This window comes from Pteropus vampyrus, unplaced genomic scaffold, assembly GCF_000151845.1.
Source record: "Pteropus vampyrus isolate Shadow unplaced genomic scaffold, Pvam_2.0 Scaffold35, whole genome shotgun sequence".
Classification (NCBI taxonomy): Eukaryota; Metazoa; Chordata; class Mammalia; order Chiroptera; family Pteropodidae; genus Pteropus; species Pteropus vampyrus.
Genome location: NW_011888816.1, coordinates 5,545,322 through 5,563,237, shown reverse-complemented (window position 1 = coordinate 5,563,237; position 17,916 = coordinate 5,545,322). Strand labels below are relative to the sequence as shown.

Sequence of the window (17,916 nt, the reverse complement as noted above, 5' to 3'; positions counted from 1 at the left end):
TTCTAGGGGTTGGGAGATGAGGCCGGAGAGGTGACAGCAGCTTTGGATGCCAAGCTAAGAGCTAGAGCTTTATCTTGGGAGCACAAGGGGCCGCGTTTCTGAAGTCGTGAGACAGGAGGCGAGGAGCCAGGGAGGAAGCCTCGGCTCCACCCAGGGGCCTTCCCTTATCCTGCAGCCAAGCTGCAGATAAGCCCAGTGCCCACGCTTTTGTCCCCGGTTCCAGATGTGGCCCCATCGGCTGCCCAGCCCTCAGAAGCCACCTCTGCCCAAGGTAGAACCTCCAGCTTTCAGGCCTTTGTGCCGGCCAATCTCTTCCCCTGAGCTCCCCTCCCCGCTGCCCACCTCCTCTCAGAAATTCCTGACAATACTGTAGATTCCAGGCCTGGCAAAAGCCGGAGCTCTTTCCAAGAAATCCTTTTCTTAGAATCTCCCTTTAACCTTTGGGCTTGGGCCCACTCCAAGACTGCACTGTTTTGTTCTGGGCTGTTTTTATTGTTATTCTCTTAAAAATCTGGAGCCAGGATGTCCTGGGGCTCTGGCTCCCCCTTGGGCTGGGCCGGTTTCCTTGTGGAGAATGGCCTGGAGGTATTGCTGGTGGGGGGAGTGGAAAGGCCGGGAAAGAAGGGACCAGCCTTCCCTCAACAGAGGAAGGAGGCAGGGGTGTGCCAGGGAAGAAAACATGAAGCAGAGCGTGCCTGAGCCAGCGTGGCCTTGGAGTGTTCCTGAAGCATGGGGCCCATCATCTTTTCTCAGAGGACACAGAGGGAAGGATCCCCGTGCTCAGCCAGAACACCGAATGGCCCTGTCACTTGTTAAAATAGTGAAATACTGGGCCTGGGTACAGATGTGCAAGAGCTACTACCCTGAGCCCTCCAGGCACCCGCTTATGTACCCCATGCCAACTCAGCCCCTCCCTGGGAACTTCTAGAATGTCCCTACCATCCAGAAACTGAAGGGTTAGTTAGAGGCATAGCAGAGGGGCTTGGATGTCTGTTCTGACTGGTCAGTGCCTACGACAATTACATAGTTCACCCATGGTGGGATGGGGTTTGGGGGGAAACACAATTCAACCGTGGGGGAGGGATGACCAGAGGACACCCAACAGGTCACTAACTTGTGTCCCTTTAAAGACTAATTTTTAAATATAGTTCTAGTCCCAGTTTAGAGTTTTAGTCAGAGTGGAGTTGGTGTGGAGGAAGAAGGAGGGGGCTGGGTGAGGAATCTGCTCCACCTCGAACTTTCACCCCTTCTTCACCAAAAACCCTTCCCCCCTCCCGCTCCCGCCCCGAAGACAGTTGAGCCACCAGCCATCTATCTGTGCTGCGTGCTCCCTGGGGCTCCCACCTGCACAGGTTGCCACAGTGTCCTCCCAGCCATGAACATCTCTCCCAGCCAGGTTTTGCAAACCAGGTCTCTGTCCTGGGAAGAGTCCAGTTGCATCTCGTCTCCCACAGAAACGGAGCCCGGATGGCTGCCCCCGTGGCATTTGCCTCTTGTCCCACCTTCCGTGTGCAGACCCCATTTTATAGATGTACAGAGGGGCCACTTTCCTGATGGCATCCCACCCCTCACCTTTTACCTTGGGGCCTCCAGTCTGTTCTTCCGGTGACCAGGCAGAGGAGAGAAGCCACTTGGGCAGGGCCAGGAGTGAGCTGGAGAAGGCGAAGGCAGTCTCCAGCAGGCAGCAATGCACTCAGCTCTGGCCAGCTGTTACCCAGAGGGAACATAGGCCTGGAGTTGCCAGATCTTGAAATTTTTAAAGAGGAGATGGAAATCTAGATTTTCAAATAAATATTGTAGCTTTTAATAAGCAGCTTAAAAGAATTGTTTACCTAAATATGCCTAGACTGAATGTAAATGCCCGGATAGAGAACTTCTTATTCACAACTACTTTCTATTTAAGTTTCTGAGTGGGGAGGGCTCTTTCCCTCACTGAGTCCTTGAAGGGGCAGGTATGAGAGGACAGAACTCACCCTCCCCAGAAGTGATGTGAGAATTCTCGTGCAATCTGGCCTCTTGCCCCTCTGTTGGAAGGTGCAGCTCAGACACAGCAGTGTCTCCAAGGCCTCCAGGCGAACCCTCTGGGGAGAACTAGATGATGCCTTGCAGAAGTGGGAAGGCAGGGAATGCAGCTTATGGGAGGCTGAGGAGTTTGGAGTTTCTCTTCAAAGGAGGTGGGAGCCATGGGAGGCTCAAGACAGCTATCTGACTTTGGGCATACAGATTGCAGAAACTCAGTTGCTTTGCAAGTCAGAGAAATCAGGTACGGGAATCATAAGGAGGCATATGTCAGCTGCGTGGGAGAAAGAGACAGAGCTTGGAAATTCGAGTCCTATCCCTAAGGTGTGTCAGCAGGGTTGGCAAGAAAGCTACTGACAGGGACTCTGCCCTGAGTTGGGTCCTGAAGAGACCATAGGAGCACCTTAGTTTATTCAACTCACTTTATTGGCCAGGGGATGAAATGGGAGGTCCAGAGAGGGGGCGTAGTTTGCCCAGGGCCAAACAGCACACTGGCAGGACTCAGAGGGGTAGGTGCTTTGGCGAAAAGGGAACCAGGCTGCCTGACTTTTCGCCCACTCCTGTCCCCTTCCTCCTCTAGAGACTCAAGTACCTGCTGACTCCGAGGGAACCCAACCGCTGGGCTGTGGAGCGAGAGGGGGCCACACCCTACGCCGCCCACCTGGCCATGAATGGCACTCTCACGAAACCGACCCACATCATCGTGGAGACCATGATGTGAGCTCTCTCGGCTCGACGGGGCTGCTTTCCTGCTGTTTACTAACGTTAGATTCTCATAGGACCAGGTTTACAGAGCTTTATATTTGCACTAGGATTTTTTTTTTTTAATTGTCACAGAAAATATTACTGTGTGTGCGTGTGTGTGTGGGTGTGCATGTGTGTGTGGTGTTGTGCGTATGTGTATTTTGTTTTGATTTGGGGATATTTTATACAAAAAGAAAACCCATGGGCAGAAGTCCGGGTTGAGGCAGAGCTTTCATACTGAATTAGATGTATTTTATGGGAACTTGGTAAATTTTTCTTTGTATTTTTTTTTACATATAACTATATTTACATTTAGAGATTGTCATACACTTTTACCACTTGAATTGATCTTCTTGCCAGCAATAGATCTCATTTTCAAAAGCAATTCTTCGGTGCTTGTGTAGCTGGCAGAAAGTTCTGCCCCAAAAAACACAGGGTGGAATTTTCCTGGGACAGCAGACCCATTTTACAGGTGTAGTACTTCCCACCTGGTTCAAGTAGAAGCAAACTGCAGGGAGAGGGCCCTACCCGCTGACCAGACTCAAGGGGGCTGGAGAAAGGAGGGCTGTGAGGAGATGCCTCATTATACTTGTAGCCAAGAAGAGAGATGCCAAAATAATGAACCAACCCTTCAAATAAAGGCACTGACTAAAAGCTGACAGGTGAGATCCCTCCAGCAAAAGTCTGATTTCTAAGAGCAATAGAAACCATTACACCAGGAACAAAATCCCACTTTTTATTTTGAGATCGAGGGCAGATAGTCAGATGGACTGTCAGAACCATTTATCCAAGAGGGCTGGTGAGGATGGAGTTTGGATGTTCAGGAGCCCTCATGAGACTGACTGGGATGTCCCAGGTAGAGACCTGAGGCTGGCCCAGCAGGAGCTGGTGGTCTCAGGGGCTCTGAACCTCACACAGATGGGTTTGTTGCATTTCAGTGGGGTCCTATAAGGTTTTGGTCATTCTCCAGCTGACACGTCTTGAAGCTGCCTATAGGAGGGAAGTGTCATGTATTTGGTGAGGGACGAGGGGTGAGCGAGTGGACCAAAGGATGTGGGCCCCAAGGTTCAAGGGGCCCGGTGTCAGGGAGGGGTGCTTTTTTTTTTTTTTTTTCTTTGTACTCATCTCTCCACCCTCATCTCCCAGAGGCTGGGAAACTCCTGACAAGCTCTTATTGAAGATCCCAGCCCAGGGCCACCCTGGCTTCTCGCAGGGAGTGCCAAGAGCATCTTCGAATCGGGCGAAGTGCTCCCCAAACTCTCCTCCCAGTTCAGTCACAAGGTGCAACCCTTGGTAGTCCCTGGGAGATAATAAAACTCTTCATTTCAATAGCTGGTGCCAGATAGATATGCACTGTGTGGGGACTGAGGAGAGGCAGTGAAGGGATGTTTTCTAGAAAGTTGGGGTTGTTCAGGGGGCTGGAACCCCAGAATTGGCTCAATCAAGAGCCTTCTGTAGAGCAGCTGCATTCTCTCTGAACCAGGAGAGAAGGTACTCCACCTTTAAAATCCCAAGTATGGACACACCTCCACCCCAGCCGCCATTTGGACCTAAACTGTGCCATTGAAACAGTCACTTCCAAGTAAAGAGTCTAAACTAAACTTAAACATTTTGTCACAAACAGCAGTGACTTCCTCGGGTGATGTGGAGAGTGAAGTCCAGCTCCGGTTTTCAGAGCAGGAGCTCTCTGAAACCTGGAAACCGCCCCCTCCCCAAATTTGGGAGGGGGAGAAGCCTTTGGTGTCCCCCTCCCAAGGGGCAGAGGCAGTTCTGAACCCTTTGTCTTTGGCAAGCAGTCACATTTCACTGTTTCCAAAGCATATACTCTGCCAAACAATACCTATTCCAAACTGTTCACAGTTCTAATGTGTTCCTGTTTTTCTATGTATTTATGGTTGCCGCTGTGTCTGAATTGATTTTATTATGTTTTTTTCCCTGTAATTTTACTAAGTAGCAATGTGACCTGTTTTCCTCTGTCTTATGGAACTTTAGTAAACTAACCACTGTCAGTGACTGCGGACAGGTGACGTGTGGGAGTGAGGGTGGCTTGGTAAGCTGTGGCTATCTGGGCATCTGTGGCCATTTCAGGCTGCCTCTTCCCTCCGGGGCTTGGACCCCAAGCGAAAGGCCACAGGGTGGCAAAGAAATGGCAATATTCTGGAAGTGGCCCGAGGAAGGCCTGTTATAAGATTCCCAGACCAAATTCTAGACCAAAGACACATGCAGACCAAGTCCCCAGGTCCTGCCTGGAAGGTCAGCCACTTTCCCCAAGCCCATTCCTCAACAGTCTCCCCAGCCACCTGTCTCCAGTTTTGGCCCTAGCTCTCGTGTATCCGCAGAACTTGGCTCTATGAGTACAATGTGTATGGTGCGTGACTTTTATATGTCTTCACATAAAGGAAACTTGTCATTGGAGCTCATGACTCTGGTCCACCTGTCTCTCTGCCTGGGATAGGTCAGAAATTCTGATGCCCTCACATCGTTCAGTCAGCCAGACCTAGAAGGGATGCAACGGAGCTGTTCAAAGAACTTTTTTAGGACGTAGAAATGGGCGAAGGCCCCAGGGATATATCCACCCAGGGAAACACTGCACTGAGCTGGGCTGGGCCACGTTCGTCCCTGCAGTAGACCTGCACTGTCGGTGGCCCTCGTAAAATGGGGAAACAGCCCTGAAGCATGGGAGGGACTTAGGCACAGAGACCTGGGAATGGAACCAGACTGTGTGCAGTCAGTTCCTGCTGCAGGTCTTCCAAGGTATGTGCAGTGAGTGGCAAGTGCAACTCCCCAGTGTTCTCCCTGAAGACCAAAGACGAGCCTTTAGGAAAAAGAAAATGCTCCGTCCCAGCATTCATGGATGAGGTGCACAGCACCCGCCACCCCCTGGCCATCCTCAGGGGCCAACTGGATCCCAAGCTGTAGCTCAGGCCTCTGGTAGGAGAGGCAGCACCTGTTTATTCTGTTCGGCTCTGCACCTGGCAGCCCTCCATGAGCTAGGCATTGAGATCCCTATTACACAGGAGGAAACTGAGGCCCAAAGAAACGTGTTGGTAAACAAGAATCTTCAGAACCCCTTAGGGCAGGATTCAGCCTGAGGCCACGTGGGACATTCCCAGGCAACAGGAAGTGGCTTTGCATTCTGATTTCCAGGCAGTAGCAGCTCCCTCTCTGAACCTCTGGTCCTTCTGGTCCCTTGTTCTCACCCCAGATCCCCAGCACATCCCCAGAGAAAGTGGTGAAGCACAAAGGGAGAGCTAGCCCTCCTCACCCTAGCACAGGCGGCTAGTGGCCCAGCCAGTGCTTAAGGCAAAGCACCTCCCTTCCCTCCAAACCTCAGACACAGGCCAGGAAAGGACCCAAGAGAAGTCCCTCAAGATGGCTTAGCAGGCCCATGTAACCCTCAGACCCAAGGTCAGGCGACTCTAGGCCCAGCTATCTATGTGATGCTGTAAATACCACTGCAAAAATGCAACAAGCACAAAGCCACAAAGCAAACAAAAACCCAGATATCAAAATTGGAGAGGAATACGAGTCCCTCCCTCTCTCAATGCCCGGCCCTCAGAATACATCTGGTTTTAATAGGAAGCTGTTTCATTGTTCTTTTGTGGGTGTCACTACAGACATGTTCTGATAAGTCAGGTCCCTGAGGAATGGGGCATCTTGTGATATATTTGGCTTCAAACTGAGATATTGGCTCCGGTTTTTTTCCCAATTAATTTTTAAATCTCTAGCAACTGTGACTCTGTATTTAGCACAAGAGAAAGCTGAGAACGTGGGTCTCGCCTCCTTTCAGAAATACGTCTGGCTCATCAGGACTTTTTTTTTAAACTTCAAAATATTTTTAAGATATTTTAAACTTTTGTAAAAAAAAAAAAAATCAACCAACAAGAGATTCTTCTGAGGAGGAACATTTGTATTTGAATAAGATCCTTGGTGTGTAATTCATTCTTGCAATATACAAGCTTTTGTGTATAAATGTTTTATGATATGAATCCCTGTATTTTGCAGGGATTTCACTATCCTCTTTTGCTTTTTAGATAAATATGTATATCAATATTTTAAATTCATCTTTGCTTTTTTTTAGAGGAGTTTGTAATCACCTTATAACATGAAAATAAACATTTCCTTTTTAAATCCAACATGTGTGAGTTCGGTTTTGATGAGGCCGTTTTTCCTTATATTTGTCGAATGCTTTATAGTTTATAAAGGGCTTTCAGACCCACCCCAGGATGCTCCTCCAAGGTGGGTATTATTATCCAAGGCTGGAGATGCTGAGGCAGAGGTTTCCACTTGGGATGTGGTTTGCTCAAGGGCACACAGCAAGTCCATGAAAGACTTGATTCGCACCCAGGTCCACAGACTCCTGGGTCTCTCTGGCTGATTCTACCTGTTCTACTGAGTGAACCCCACCTACTACACAACCAACCCCATGCAGCTGTGCGATCTCACACAGTCACCCAAGCCTCAGTTTCCCCACCTGGAATAAACCACCGCCCCCTTCAAAGGCACAGGGATGATGTGAGGTGATGCATATAATGCATCAGGTCCTCATCTGCTCTGGCTTCCTTTCCTTCTTTCCCAGTCCGAGGTTATCCTGCTGTAAGCCCAGGATGGGGGGTGTGAAGAGAGGGGCATTAACCTGAGGTTGGTGCTTCCTCGCCCCCTCAGCGCCCCTACCAAGGGCAGTCACTAATGCCTGATCCCATCCTTTGGGATCTTCTCATTGCAAAGCCCAAGAGAGGGGCTGGGAGGCTGCGGGGAGAGGAGTAAGTGGCGCGTCCTGGAGGGTTACAAATAGGGACCTCACACTGGAAGCTCAGAGGGGAGGACATCCAACCCCAAAAGGTCAGCGGTTGGCACAAATATCCTCAGCCCCTTTGGGGATCATGAGCCCATGTTAGATGAGGAAACTGAGGCCAGAAGAGGGTCGATATTTTGGGAAACCTTCCAGCCCCTTGGCCCAATCACTTTTGTGAGTGGACAAGGTCAGGGGAACTTACTGGGTCCCAACTTCTCAGACCAAAGGATTTTTTCTCCGTAATTCATTATTTATAGACAATGTTAGAATAAAATCACCCTCCCTTGCTTTTTCTGGTTGCCTGCCTTTCTGATGGCCCTGTCCACCTTCCTTCTCTCTCTCAGTGTTTTGGCCATATGGCTTGTGTTCAAATCCTGGTTCCATCCCTTATTACCCATGTGACCTTGGGCAAGTTACTTAACCTCTCTGTGCCTCGTTTCTTCATTTGTAATGTTGGAATGGTAATAGAGCCACCTCCGAAGGCTGTTGGGAAGATCCACAAAATTCTTGCAAAGCTCTCAGAACAGTGCTTGGTGCCCAGCCAGGCTGAAGGACTGTTGCCTCTATAGAAAGACTAGCAGTGCCTTGTGCAACACTACAGCCCCCAACTTTCCTAGTCCAGCCACATAAATTCACCTGATGTGGTCCAGCCCCTACTTACATCCCTCCTGAGATGGGGAGCTCACTCCATCTGGCATTGCTGATGGGAAGCTCTTCCTCTGTCCACACAGAGCTGTGACTCTCTGAGTTGGACACAGCCCTGCCCTCAGGACTCATACCTGGGACACCCTGTAGAGACTCAGGGTACTGCCCAGGTTGCCTTCCTTCCCCACCCAAGCAGCAGGTCTGCCACTCACCTGCCTCAGTGGCTTCCCCCTGCACATATAATAAAAGCTACAATCTCTACCCAAGGTTTCACAATTGGGCTCTGCAACCTTGAATCTGGTCTTTAACCCCAATCCTTTCCATGCCTTTCTCTTCCTTAATTGAACCAAACTCATTCCCACCTCAGGGCCTTTGCACTTGCTGTGCCCTCTGCCTGGGACATTCTTCTCCATGTCTCCCCAGGCTGGCTCATGTCCTTCAAGTCTTGGCACAAAAGTCACCTCTTCACCGAAGGGTCACACATCAACTGACTCTCTGAGCTAAAGATCCCCCTGCCCTTGTCACTATCCCCATTTGTTTCATTTTCTTCATTGCCCTTTATTCCTCCTGGAAGAATTCTTCGATGCGCTTACTTGTTAACTGTCTTTCACTAGAATACAAGCTCTATGCAGACAGGACCCCATCTGTTTTGTTCCCGTTGTTTTCCCAGGGGCCAGAATGATGCATAGAACACAGCAGACTTTTTGAATGGATGAATTAATGAATTATTCGCAAGTAGGGAAGATGTCACCAGAATCAAACAGAAGCTGACTCTTGACAGCCTGTGATTAAAAAAAAAAAGTAGAAACCCTACTCCAGGTGCATTTAAATAATTTTATTAAAAAAAAAAAACAACAAATCATCCCAACAGCACCCCACCCCCAACTCCCAAGTCATTGCAGCCCCTTGTGGGACAGACATATTTACACAGGGCCCAAACAAATGGCCTTTGTAGTGCAGCCCCTTGGCATGTAGTGCTTCCTGAGAGCCCTAAGAAACCCCATGTAGAAAAATACTTTACAAGGAATATGCTCTCATCTCAGCCAGAGAAAAATACAGCTTTTAGGGGGTGGAAGGGCCATGTCACAGGGGCTGTACCCAAAATGCATAGGCAGGCAGGACGCTCACTGAGGACGGGTGTCAGGAAACATCAATTCTGGGAAGAAAAATCCCCATGAGAAGCCAGAAGAAATATTGCATATGAGAAGGCCAGCCACAGCGAGGAGGTCCACCTGCCGGGCCTGGTTGCATACTTTGGGGGGAACGGCAGAGGCCTCAGCCCGAGGAGGGAAGGGAGCATTGGTCAGGGTGAGGATGCATCTTCCCTCTCCTGTAGTCCAACACAGTTTTCCCAAGCCAAGAAGCCCTGGGAGTATGTTCTGTCTAGCTCTGTTAAGTGACAGAGGCCGGAGAAGCTGAGCCACTTTCCTAAGGTCACAGAGTTGAGGCTGTGTCTCTTCCGTGGCCCCACCACCACCAAGTTGAGAGTTCTTGGCTTTTGTTTGGTGCCCCTGTGATGGGTGGGCAGTACCCTTTCACTTGGGGTCAGAGGTTTAAACAGGAATCCAAGATAGCAGAGGCACTAGGCAGTCCAGCCAGGGCATGAAGGGCTCTCCAAGGAGGGTGCGGAAGAGCAAGGTGCAGGGAAGTGGGGCGGGGAGGGGAAGCAGACCCTCAGGGAGAGTGTGGGTTGGGTGCCCAGGGAGCCTCAATGGACAAGGAGGCTCATAGCTACTCAGAGAGTATCCGCCCTTGATTGTTCAGAGGGAGTGTTGGACTCAGAGGGGGTCACACATCAACTGAGCAGTGACCCAGTGGGGAAAGAACAGGCCTCTTGACTCCGCATCTTGTCCCTTGAGTGGAGAAGCGGTGTTTTGGGGGCCTCCAGGGAATGCAGTGATTGAAGAGAATGCAGGTCCTGTTTTTCTGAAACCCCCTTAAGAGCTGAGCAGGGTCAAAGCAAAGCCCCCAGGCCTGGCTGCATCCTGCTTGCCCACCTCTATCCCAGGGTCCACACCCCAGATCACCAGGTGGAGACTCTGTGCCCGTCTCAAAATCAAAAGGGTCTCTGGTACATGGAAAATGGAGAGAAAGATTTTCAGAGATGCTAGTGCTTCTAGATTTCAAGTGGGAAGAAACTTCGTAGAATGACCACTCTGGATACTGTCACCATTGGGTATGAGAGAGAATGGCCCCTCTCTTCAGCTCATCTCTCTCTCTCGTTTGCTTCTCTCTCCGTCTGGGCTGCTTCTTTCTCCTCCACTGAGTTAGCCACTGGGGAGGAGCTGCATCATTTTAAATATCATATTTCCATGGCTTCCCTTCTTCATTGAATGGCAGGTGAATGGAGCCCCCTGGGTCTTTTGTCCCAAAATGACTCCCTCCTTATGGAGGGGCCTGCGCTGAGAGGGGTGTATTGAAGATGGTGAGCGGCCACACATTCTACAAAAGGAGCAGGAGGGGCTGACAGCCAAAAGCCTGACACTGAGCTGCCCATTGGTTCCAGAAACATAGTTTTGAATCATAGTTGCTATGGACCAGAGACTCCACAATGAAACAATCACTGACTTTCATATCAAAGGGCTGGTGCTTCCTGGATTCCAGATGCCCCAGGTCAAAATATCCTAAATAGGGATGCTGGAAATCAGAGACTCTCAAAACCAACAAGCCCCAAATACCAGAATTCTGGAGAAGGGAAGGAGGTAGGTTCCGACCTCAGGCAGAATCCTTCTTGGTAGTTGGCTCTCTAGCTGAAGCGGCCCCCCAGCCTCACCCTAAATGCTCCCCATCAGGAAATGAACCCTCTGAGTCCGTGTGGATGCATCAGTCAGATGCCTCACACCTCAGTCAACAACTACACTGGGGTAACCAGCTCCCGCTTGCTCACCTCTTGTGACAGGGAGCTCACTCCTCCCTGGCAGCTTATTCTAGCTCCCTAGCTCTGCTGGGAGAAAGTGTTCCCTACACTGAGCTGAGCTTTCCCCACACCAGACACTCTTCTGAGGAGGCCCCGTTGGCACCTGGGGCCACCCCCAGACCCATCTCCTTCTGGCTTAGTAGCCTCTCTATTGGGCTGGGCACCCCTGGGCATCTTGGAAACCCAATGTGAAGGAAGGCCTAGATGCCGCTCCAATTGGGGACCTCACTGCCTGGCACCCCAGTCACCACAGAACCAGAGAACAGAAACAAAGTCCTGTCCACAGCTCAGAGCCTTCCGGATGGACAAGTGGACAAGTGGGTGGCCAATTCTCCAGCCCACTACAGGTCTGCGAGCCAGGATCTGCTTGGGTGTCCCCTTGGGTATCTGGACCACGCGCTGACTTCAGAGCATCCGGGGGCTGCTGGGGCCGGGCACTCGTGGGGCCCTCCTACTCTGTGCCAGCGGGTTGCGACTGATGACCAACTCCAGGACATTGCCCGCCTCTGCCAGGAGCGGCACCGCCAGGCAGCAGTCGAAGTCCCGCGTGCGAACGTGGTTGACCTGCACAGTGCACAGCCAAGGGGACAGACTGGCATCAGCTCAGCCTGGGCTGAAGAGGTGGGAATTGTGGGAGTTTTTAAATGTGGGCCCCGCCCTAGCCCAGACGCAGGGCAAATCTAGAACACTCACACAGAGGAAGTCATTCTTCATTTAACTCTCTTTCAATCCTTTTGGTTGGGTTTTGTCAGAGAGAAAGTCCTAGGGAGATGCCAGTACATCCTTTGCACCCCTCTAATACCTCCTTCTCTCCCTTTTTAACATGAAGGAGCAGATACACACTTAGGCTCCTGCCTAGAATTTTGTGACATTGCCTTGTTTCTATTTTATTTGTATTTTACATTGGCCTTCTAGTTCAAGCAAGGGGTGCTGGGTTTTCATTCCTAATGGGCTAGAAAAATTTCCTTTTAAAATAAATTTAAGTTGAAAAAACTTCATCAATTTAGAGAAAAATGTATATTCAGTAAATGTAGCACAAATATGGCAGAAATCACACTAAAGGAACATGGGAAAGGCAGCCTGAGGTGGCTGGGTCAGGATGCCCACAGCTTTTCATGTTCTCAGCCACATTTCCCAGCCTCCCTTGCAGTTGATAAGGTCACATGACTAGTTCTGACCAATAGGCCATGAAGGGGAGTGGCTGGTGAAGGCAGAAAAAAACTCATGTGTGATTTTCGTTTTGTTTCCTCTGCCATGGAGTCTGAGGTAATGACAAGAGGGTGAAGCCTCCATCAGCAAAGGCAGAGCAAAGCTCACACTGGCCCACAGTGGACACATAGTGTAGGCTATAAATAATAATCCACATGTGTTAAGCCACTGAGAATCAGGAGTTGTTAGCTACTGCAATATAACCGAGCCTAACCCAACTAATACAACTAGTGATGTCATTACCTTTTCATAGATGCAAAAGCTGGGGCTCAGAGAGGGGAGGGGACCTGCTCAAGGCTACTCAGTCAGGGTAGAAATGGGGGCTCTTTCCCTACCCTAGTGCTAGAAAAGGCCACTCCTGCTGCAGCATTACCTGAAGGACCCTGTCGAAGGGCTGGAGGCCACCACGTTGGGCTGGCCCATCAGGGCGCACGGTGTGGACATAGACACCCTTCTCCAGAAGGCCGTCTGAGACACTGAAACCAAAGTCATTCCTCTTGGGGTCCTTGTGCAGGGTCACCTGGGAAGAGAAGGAGGTCCCTAGAATGCTGAGCTTTGTCCTCAGCCTCCCACAGTAGCCAGAATCCCTTGGTGTGGCATTCAGTGCCGCTGGGACCCAGCCCCAGCCCCCTTTGCCCAGTTGTACTCCCTGTGCTTTATTCCTGTGCCCATGTAGCACCCCTTCCTCTTTTGCACCTCAGCAGATCCCCCAGTTCATAGCATTGAACACAACAGAGGCCCTTAGGAAAAACATTCTTTTCAATCCTCTTGCCTCCATCACGAGAAGGTCTCAGTGAGATACCCACATGTTTTCACCACCCCCTAACCCGTGCTCATCTCCCAGTTTACCAAAGAGCTAGCTTCAGGCTCAGAGGTTTCTGAGGACTGTTGAATGAGTTTCTTTTTCTCCTTTGTGTTTTTTATCTATATAGTATCTATAGATAGCAAAAATGTTGGCTTCTTATTTGAGGTAGTGATATACACACACACACACACACACACACACACACACACACACACACACACACACACACACACACACATACGCACATAAGATATAAAAGCTTTCGTATTTTATACCACCCCAGACACAATAATTCAACTAGGGGAAAAAGTGAGTCGACTTAAATAAAAATATTAATTAATAATAGCTCTGTGTATCACAGGTGCGTGTGTGTGTGTGTGTGTGTGTGTGAGATGGAAGTTTTGGGAACCAGCCCAAAATCCCTGCTTCATGATGGAGAATGAAGCCCGCAGTGGGGCTGGCTCATCTGGAGCCCACGGCAAGTGGGATACTGGCACCAGGACACATGTCCAGGCCTTCTGTGCCCACCCCCAGCACTCACCTTGTGCATCTCCAAGGGTGTTGGTAGCAGCAGCTCCTGCATCTCTTCAGGGGAAGCTCGTACCTCCCGGCCCCTCCGCCAGGGCCGGGGGCCAGGCCTTCCCTCAAGGGCCACACTCTGCACAGTGCCCGTCATGATGGATGCCTGCGGGGACACGGCCTTTCACTCAGACACTTGCTCTGCGTAGTCAACATCTTTGGACACCTACTATGTGCCCACTTTCAAGGTCACAATGGTGAGCAGAACAGATGCAGTGCTGCCCTCCTGGAATGCTCAGGATTGATCAAGTCACACTAGCAATCAGAATAATCATCAGTGGCACTGAATTAGCACCTACTCTGTGCTAGGCTTCGTTCTAACCACTTCATACATAGAACATGTTTTATTCTCTACGCTATTACGAGGCAGGCAAATACCATTATTTTTTTCCATTTTACAGATGCAGAAACTTAGGCTTCAAGAGATTAAGATTCGAACTCAGAGTCTGGCTCCAAAGCCGAGGGTCTTAACCACTGTGCTTACTCGCAAAAACAGGATAAAATTACACACGGCAGTAAACGTCACAGAGGCCAGGTACGGGGAAGGTGAGGGGCTAGGACAGATCTGGTCCAGTGTGGGAGGTCAGGGAAGATTCCTGAGCTGAGATCTCGAAGATGAGCAAGAAGTAGGGTGGGGAGGAAGAGAGTCCCTGGCAGGCAGAGGGAATGGCGTGCACAAAGCCCCTGCGATGAGGAATGTGGAAGAAGGCTGGAGGGGATGCATGGAATGAGGCTCGGAGGTGAGGGCTCAATCCTGCACACCGTGGACTACAGTGAGAAACGTTAATTTTATCCCAAGAGCAATGGGGATACTCCAAACGATTTTTGGGAGGGATAGGGGACAGGATCAGATTTGTGGATTTAGAAGCATCTTACAGCTGCTGGGTGGAGACTGGACTACAGAGGTGGGCATGGAAGCTAGGAGGGAGACCTGCCGGGGACCGTGTAGTTGTCTACGCAAAAGATTGCTATGGTCTGGACAGGGATGATGACAGTGGGGAAGAACAGAAGGAGCAGAGTCAGAACGTGTGTCAGAGGTAAACCGGGGGCGTGCCAAGGAAAGGGCAGGCGGAGTCATAATAAAGGCTGTGCTCTAAGATGACAGCAGCGAGTTTGTGGCCCTGAGGGAAAATTTATTCATGCTCAGACTGGGAAATCCATAGATGAGGGTAGGGGGCTGCTGGGGTTGGTAGGATGAAAGGATGTACCTCTTAACATGTGACATTATACAATTTCCTAGGCACAGAGCTATCTCCTCAGCCTAGTAACTTCCCTCCTCCTGCCTATCACAGTATCTGAGTTTCCACTACTAATGCAAGGTTCTACCTGAGGTTGAGGCTGGGTGTTTTGGTCTTTTCGAGATCTCCTAAGGGAAGGCAGATTATGATAACAATTGTTTTAGGGCCAAACTGTTGGGTTGGGGTGGAGAGAAGGAGAGAAAAACAGGAGAGGACATTGAACGAGGAGGCAAGAGGCACCTTTCTCAACTCTCACAACTGGTCCTCACCTGCCTGGGGAGCCAGGGTCCTTAGTCACGCCTGCTCAGAGTCTTGGAATAAGAGATTTGCTAAAAAATGAAATCTGCTTGTCTTTCACATTTACATACGTACATACGTACACACACACACACACACACACACACATATACATACGCACATAAGATATAAAAGCTTTCGTATTTTATACCACTCCAGACACAATAATTCAACTAGGGGAATTGTAGGACTCTCGCACTTCCTGTTGAGATGCAGACTGAGCTGATATAGAAAGTTCTCATCTCTCTCCAAATTTGATGATAGATTAGTTTTTTAAAAAATAAACACGAAGCAAGAAAGGAAAATTTGGAGGAGCAGGAATAGAACCATTTGGCCTATGAAACCAGATACGCACATTAGGAGCTGGGATACCTGTTCAAGAAAAAGCAGAGAGCTGGAGGGATGCCATCCGCTACTGAGTGAGGACTAGAGACATCTGCCTGCCCGCACCGGGGTTCAGAAGGGAGCCACCAGGACTGGAGTGGGCTGGAGAAACCATTTGTGACAAACTGGAAACCTTCGCATGACCTTTGTATGAACGTGGGCCAGAATCTGTCTTCCAAACAGTGTAATAGAAACACCAAGCTGAGGAATTCATGTGCAAACCTGCTCTGAAACTGATGAAGTTCAAAAGCCCCAACAAAGACCTGTGAGGCATGACCTCCGAGATGCTTCAACAACACAAAGCACGTGTGGGATGCCTCCAGGAGCAACCGCTGCTGAAAGGAAGCACGACGATGAAATACAAAGTCCCCCGGCCACAGACGCAACAGACATACGAATTTGCACCCAAGGGACTAGAAAAAAAAGACATCCAAAGAAACTTTCAAATAAATCTGCTTAAAATGTGCAGAAAAATAAGAAAACGAAAAGCAGACTGTGAAGAGTTGAAAAATGATGAGAAATTATAGAAATAAAAGATGTAGAAGTTGAAATATACTCTTTAGGAAATTGGTTAAATGGTAGACTAAAGTCAGCCAAGGAAAGAACTAGTGATTTGGAAGACAGATTAAGGAAAGCAACCAGAACATGGTGCAGAGAAAATGTGAAAGACAAGCAGAAATTTAGATGATTGCCCTCGGACTGTGCAGGAGCTGCAGAAACGACTCAGCTGCATCCTGCCTAGGGCTTCCCAGCGGCCTCTTGCATCGTGGGCCATGTTGACCTCACACAAAGCTGCAGTCACCTCTGGGCTCCTCTGGCTCCTCATCTCCTGTGTTGTAACTGATGTCGACATCCACGCGGCTCCACAGGGCATGCCCACAACCGTATCCACACATGGCACATACACACACGGACACGAAAACTGCCCCTAGGCATTCGAATGTGCACATCGGACACACATGTTCTGAAAAGACGTTCAGCATTTGCACATGCATGAGCGTGCTTACATGCATACATACATTCATGTTCCCATGCGCACACAATGATGCCAGCCATGTTTACATGTGCACACACTTCGATGTGCTGGCCATGGTGCTCTTAGTCACACCTGCATACGTGTCCATGCACAGTTTGCACATATGTGAAGACACCTTTACACATAGGATGCTAGGTGATTGCATATACACACGTTACACGGGAGCACAATCCCATCGACATGCTTGCCTCCTAAGGGCACACAAATCAGTGTGGCCTGATGTGGGTACCCTCATGCAGGCCCTCAGGGCAGGCGGCCGTACCTCCAGTTCCCTCAGCAGCTCTGACTGACCACATGACTCCAGGTCTTCGAGGGCTTCCCCGAACACACTCCAGAAGCCCTCCTCTCGGGTAGGGCCGGGGGCCAGGCTGTAACGTAGGAACCACAGAGCGTCAACTCCTGGCAGGTGGGTGGGCAGGCAGGCAGGCTGGGACCTGAGGAGTCTTCTAAATGGCCATCGGCGTTGGACTTGAGGGGCCAGAGGGTGGGCAGGCGGGCAGGCGGGCATCCTCGGTGGCAGTGCTGGGGCCCCGGGGCAGTGGTAGGTGACACAGAATGGGGAAAGACGCAGCTAGGGGCGACCGAGACTGCCGGTGGCCAGTTAGAACAGGGGCAGATGAGACGGGGTGGAGAGCGGTGACACAGGACGCCTGGGAAGAGAGACAGACGGACAGACAGACAGACAGAGAGGAGATCCATGGTGTAGCCCAAGAGGAGGCCCCCTGGCCCTACCCAGACACATGGCCTTGTAAGACAGTGACAGGGACAGAGCTAGAGTCAGCCACGACACAGATGGATGGAGAAGATAAGTGTTTGCGCTGGGGGAGGTGTTGAGACCACTCCATGGCTTCCACATGGGTTGTGTGAGCCCCTTATCAGCTCTAAAACAGAGTCTCATTAGAAAGGTAACAAGTCACATTTTAATGCTCCGGAGTTCACAAACTCATCTGCCAGCTTCAAAGTCCTGGCCATTTATAAAGTACGCTATGGTTTGCAAAGTACTTTCTCTCTTACAAAGGTATGCAGCCTTTCCTCTATTAGGGACCCTCTGTATGAGTGTGGGGCCGGAATCTGCCTTTCAAATAGTGTGATAGAATCACTGAGCTGAGGATTCATTTTAAAGATGAGAAGACTGAGGCTGAAGGACATTCCCTCCATTCAAACCAATTCTACAAACATCATGAACCAGAAGAGTCTTGTCTGGGCACAGGGTTATGCAGGTGAATAAGGCATGGCCTCTCTTCTCCA

General features: G+C 50.1%; 2 protein-coding genes across 2 annotated transcripts in view; one reads left to right on the top strand and one right to left on the bottom strand.

The window, feature by feature from the left end:
* The window catches only part of SLC6A6 (solute carrier family 6 member 6), a 93,774-nt gene extending 83,300 nt beyond the window's left edge, over nucleotides 1-10,474 (top strand). Inside the window, exons 15-16 of the mRNA XM_023529031.1 lie at nucleotides 4,147-4,153; nucleotides 10,410-10,474. Of these exons, the coding sequence (XP_023384799.1) occupies nucleotides 4,147-4,153; nucleotides 10,410-10,474 (72 nt within the window). The remainder of the gene's footprint in view (nucleotides 1-4,146; nucleotides 4,154-10,409) is intronic.
* Nucleotides 10,475-11,525: 1,051 nt separating this feature from the next.
* The window catches only part of GRIP2 (glutamate receptor interacting protein 2), a 54,415-nt gene continuing 48,024 nt past the window's right edge, over nucleotides 11,526-17,916 (bottom strand). The window contains exons 21-24 of the mRNA XM_011357492.1: nucleotides 16,931-17,055; nucleotides 13,676-13,819; nucleotides 12,703-12,849; nucleotides 11,526-11,684 (exon numbers count right to left, since the gene is read on the bottom strand). Coding sequence (XP_011355794.1) covers nucleotides 11,526-11,684; nucleotides 12,703-12,849; nucleotides 13,676-13,819; nucleotides 16,931-17,055 — 575 coding nt within the window. The remainder of the gene's footprint in view (nucleotides 11,685-12,702; nucleotides 12,850-13,675; nucleotides 13,820-16,930; nucleotides 17,056-17,916) is intronic.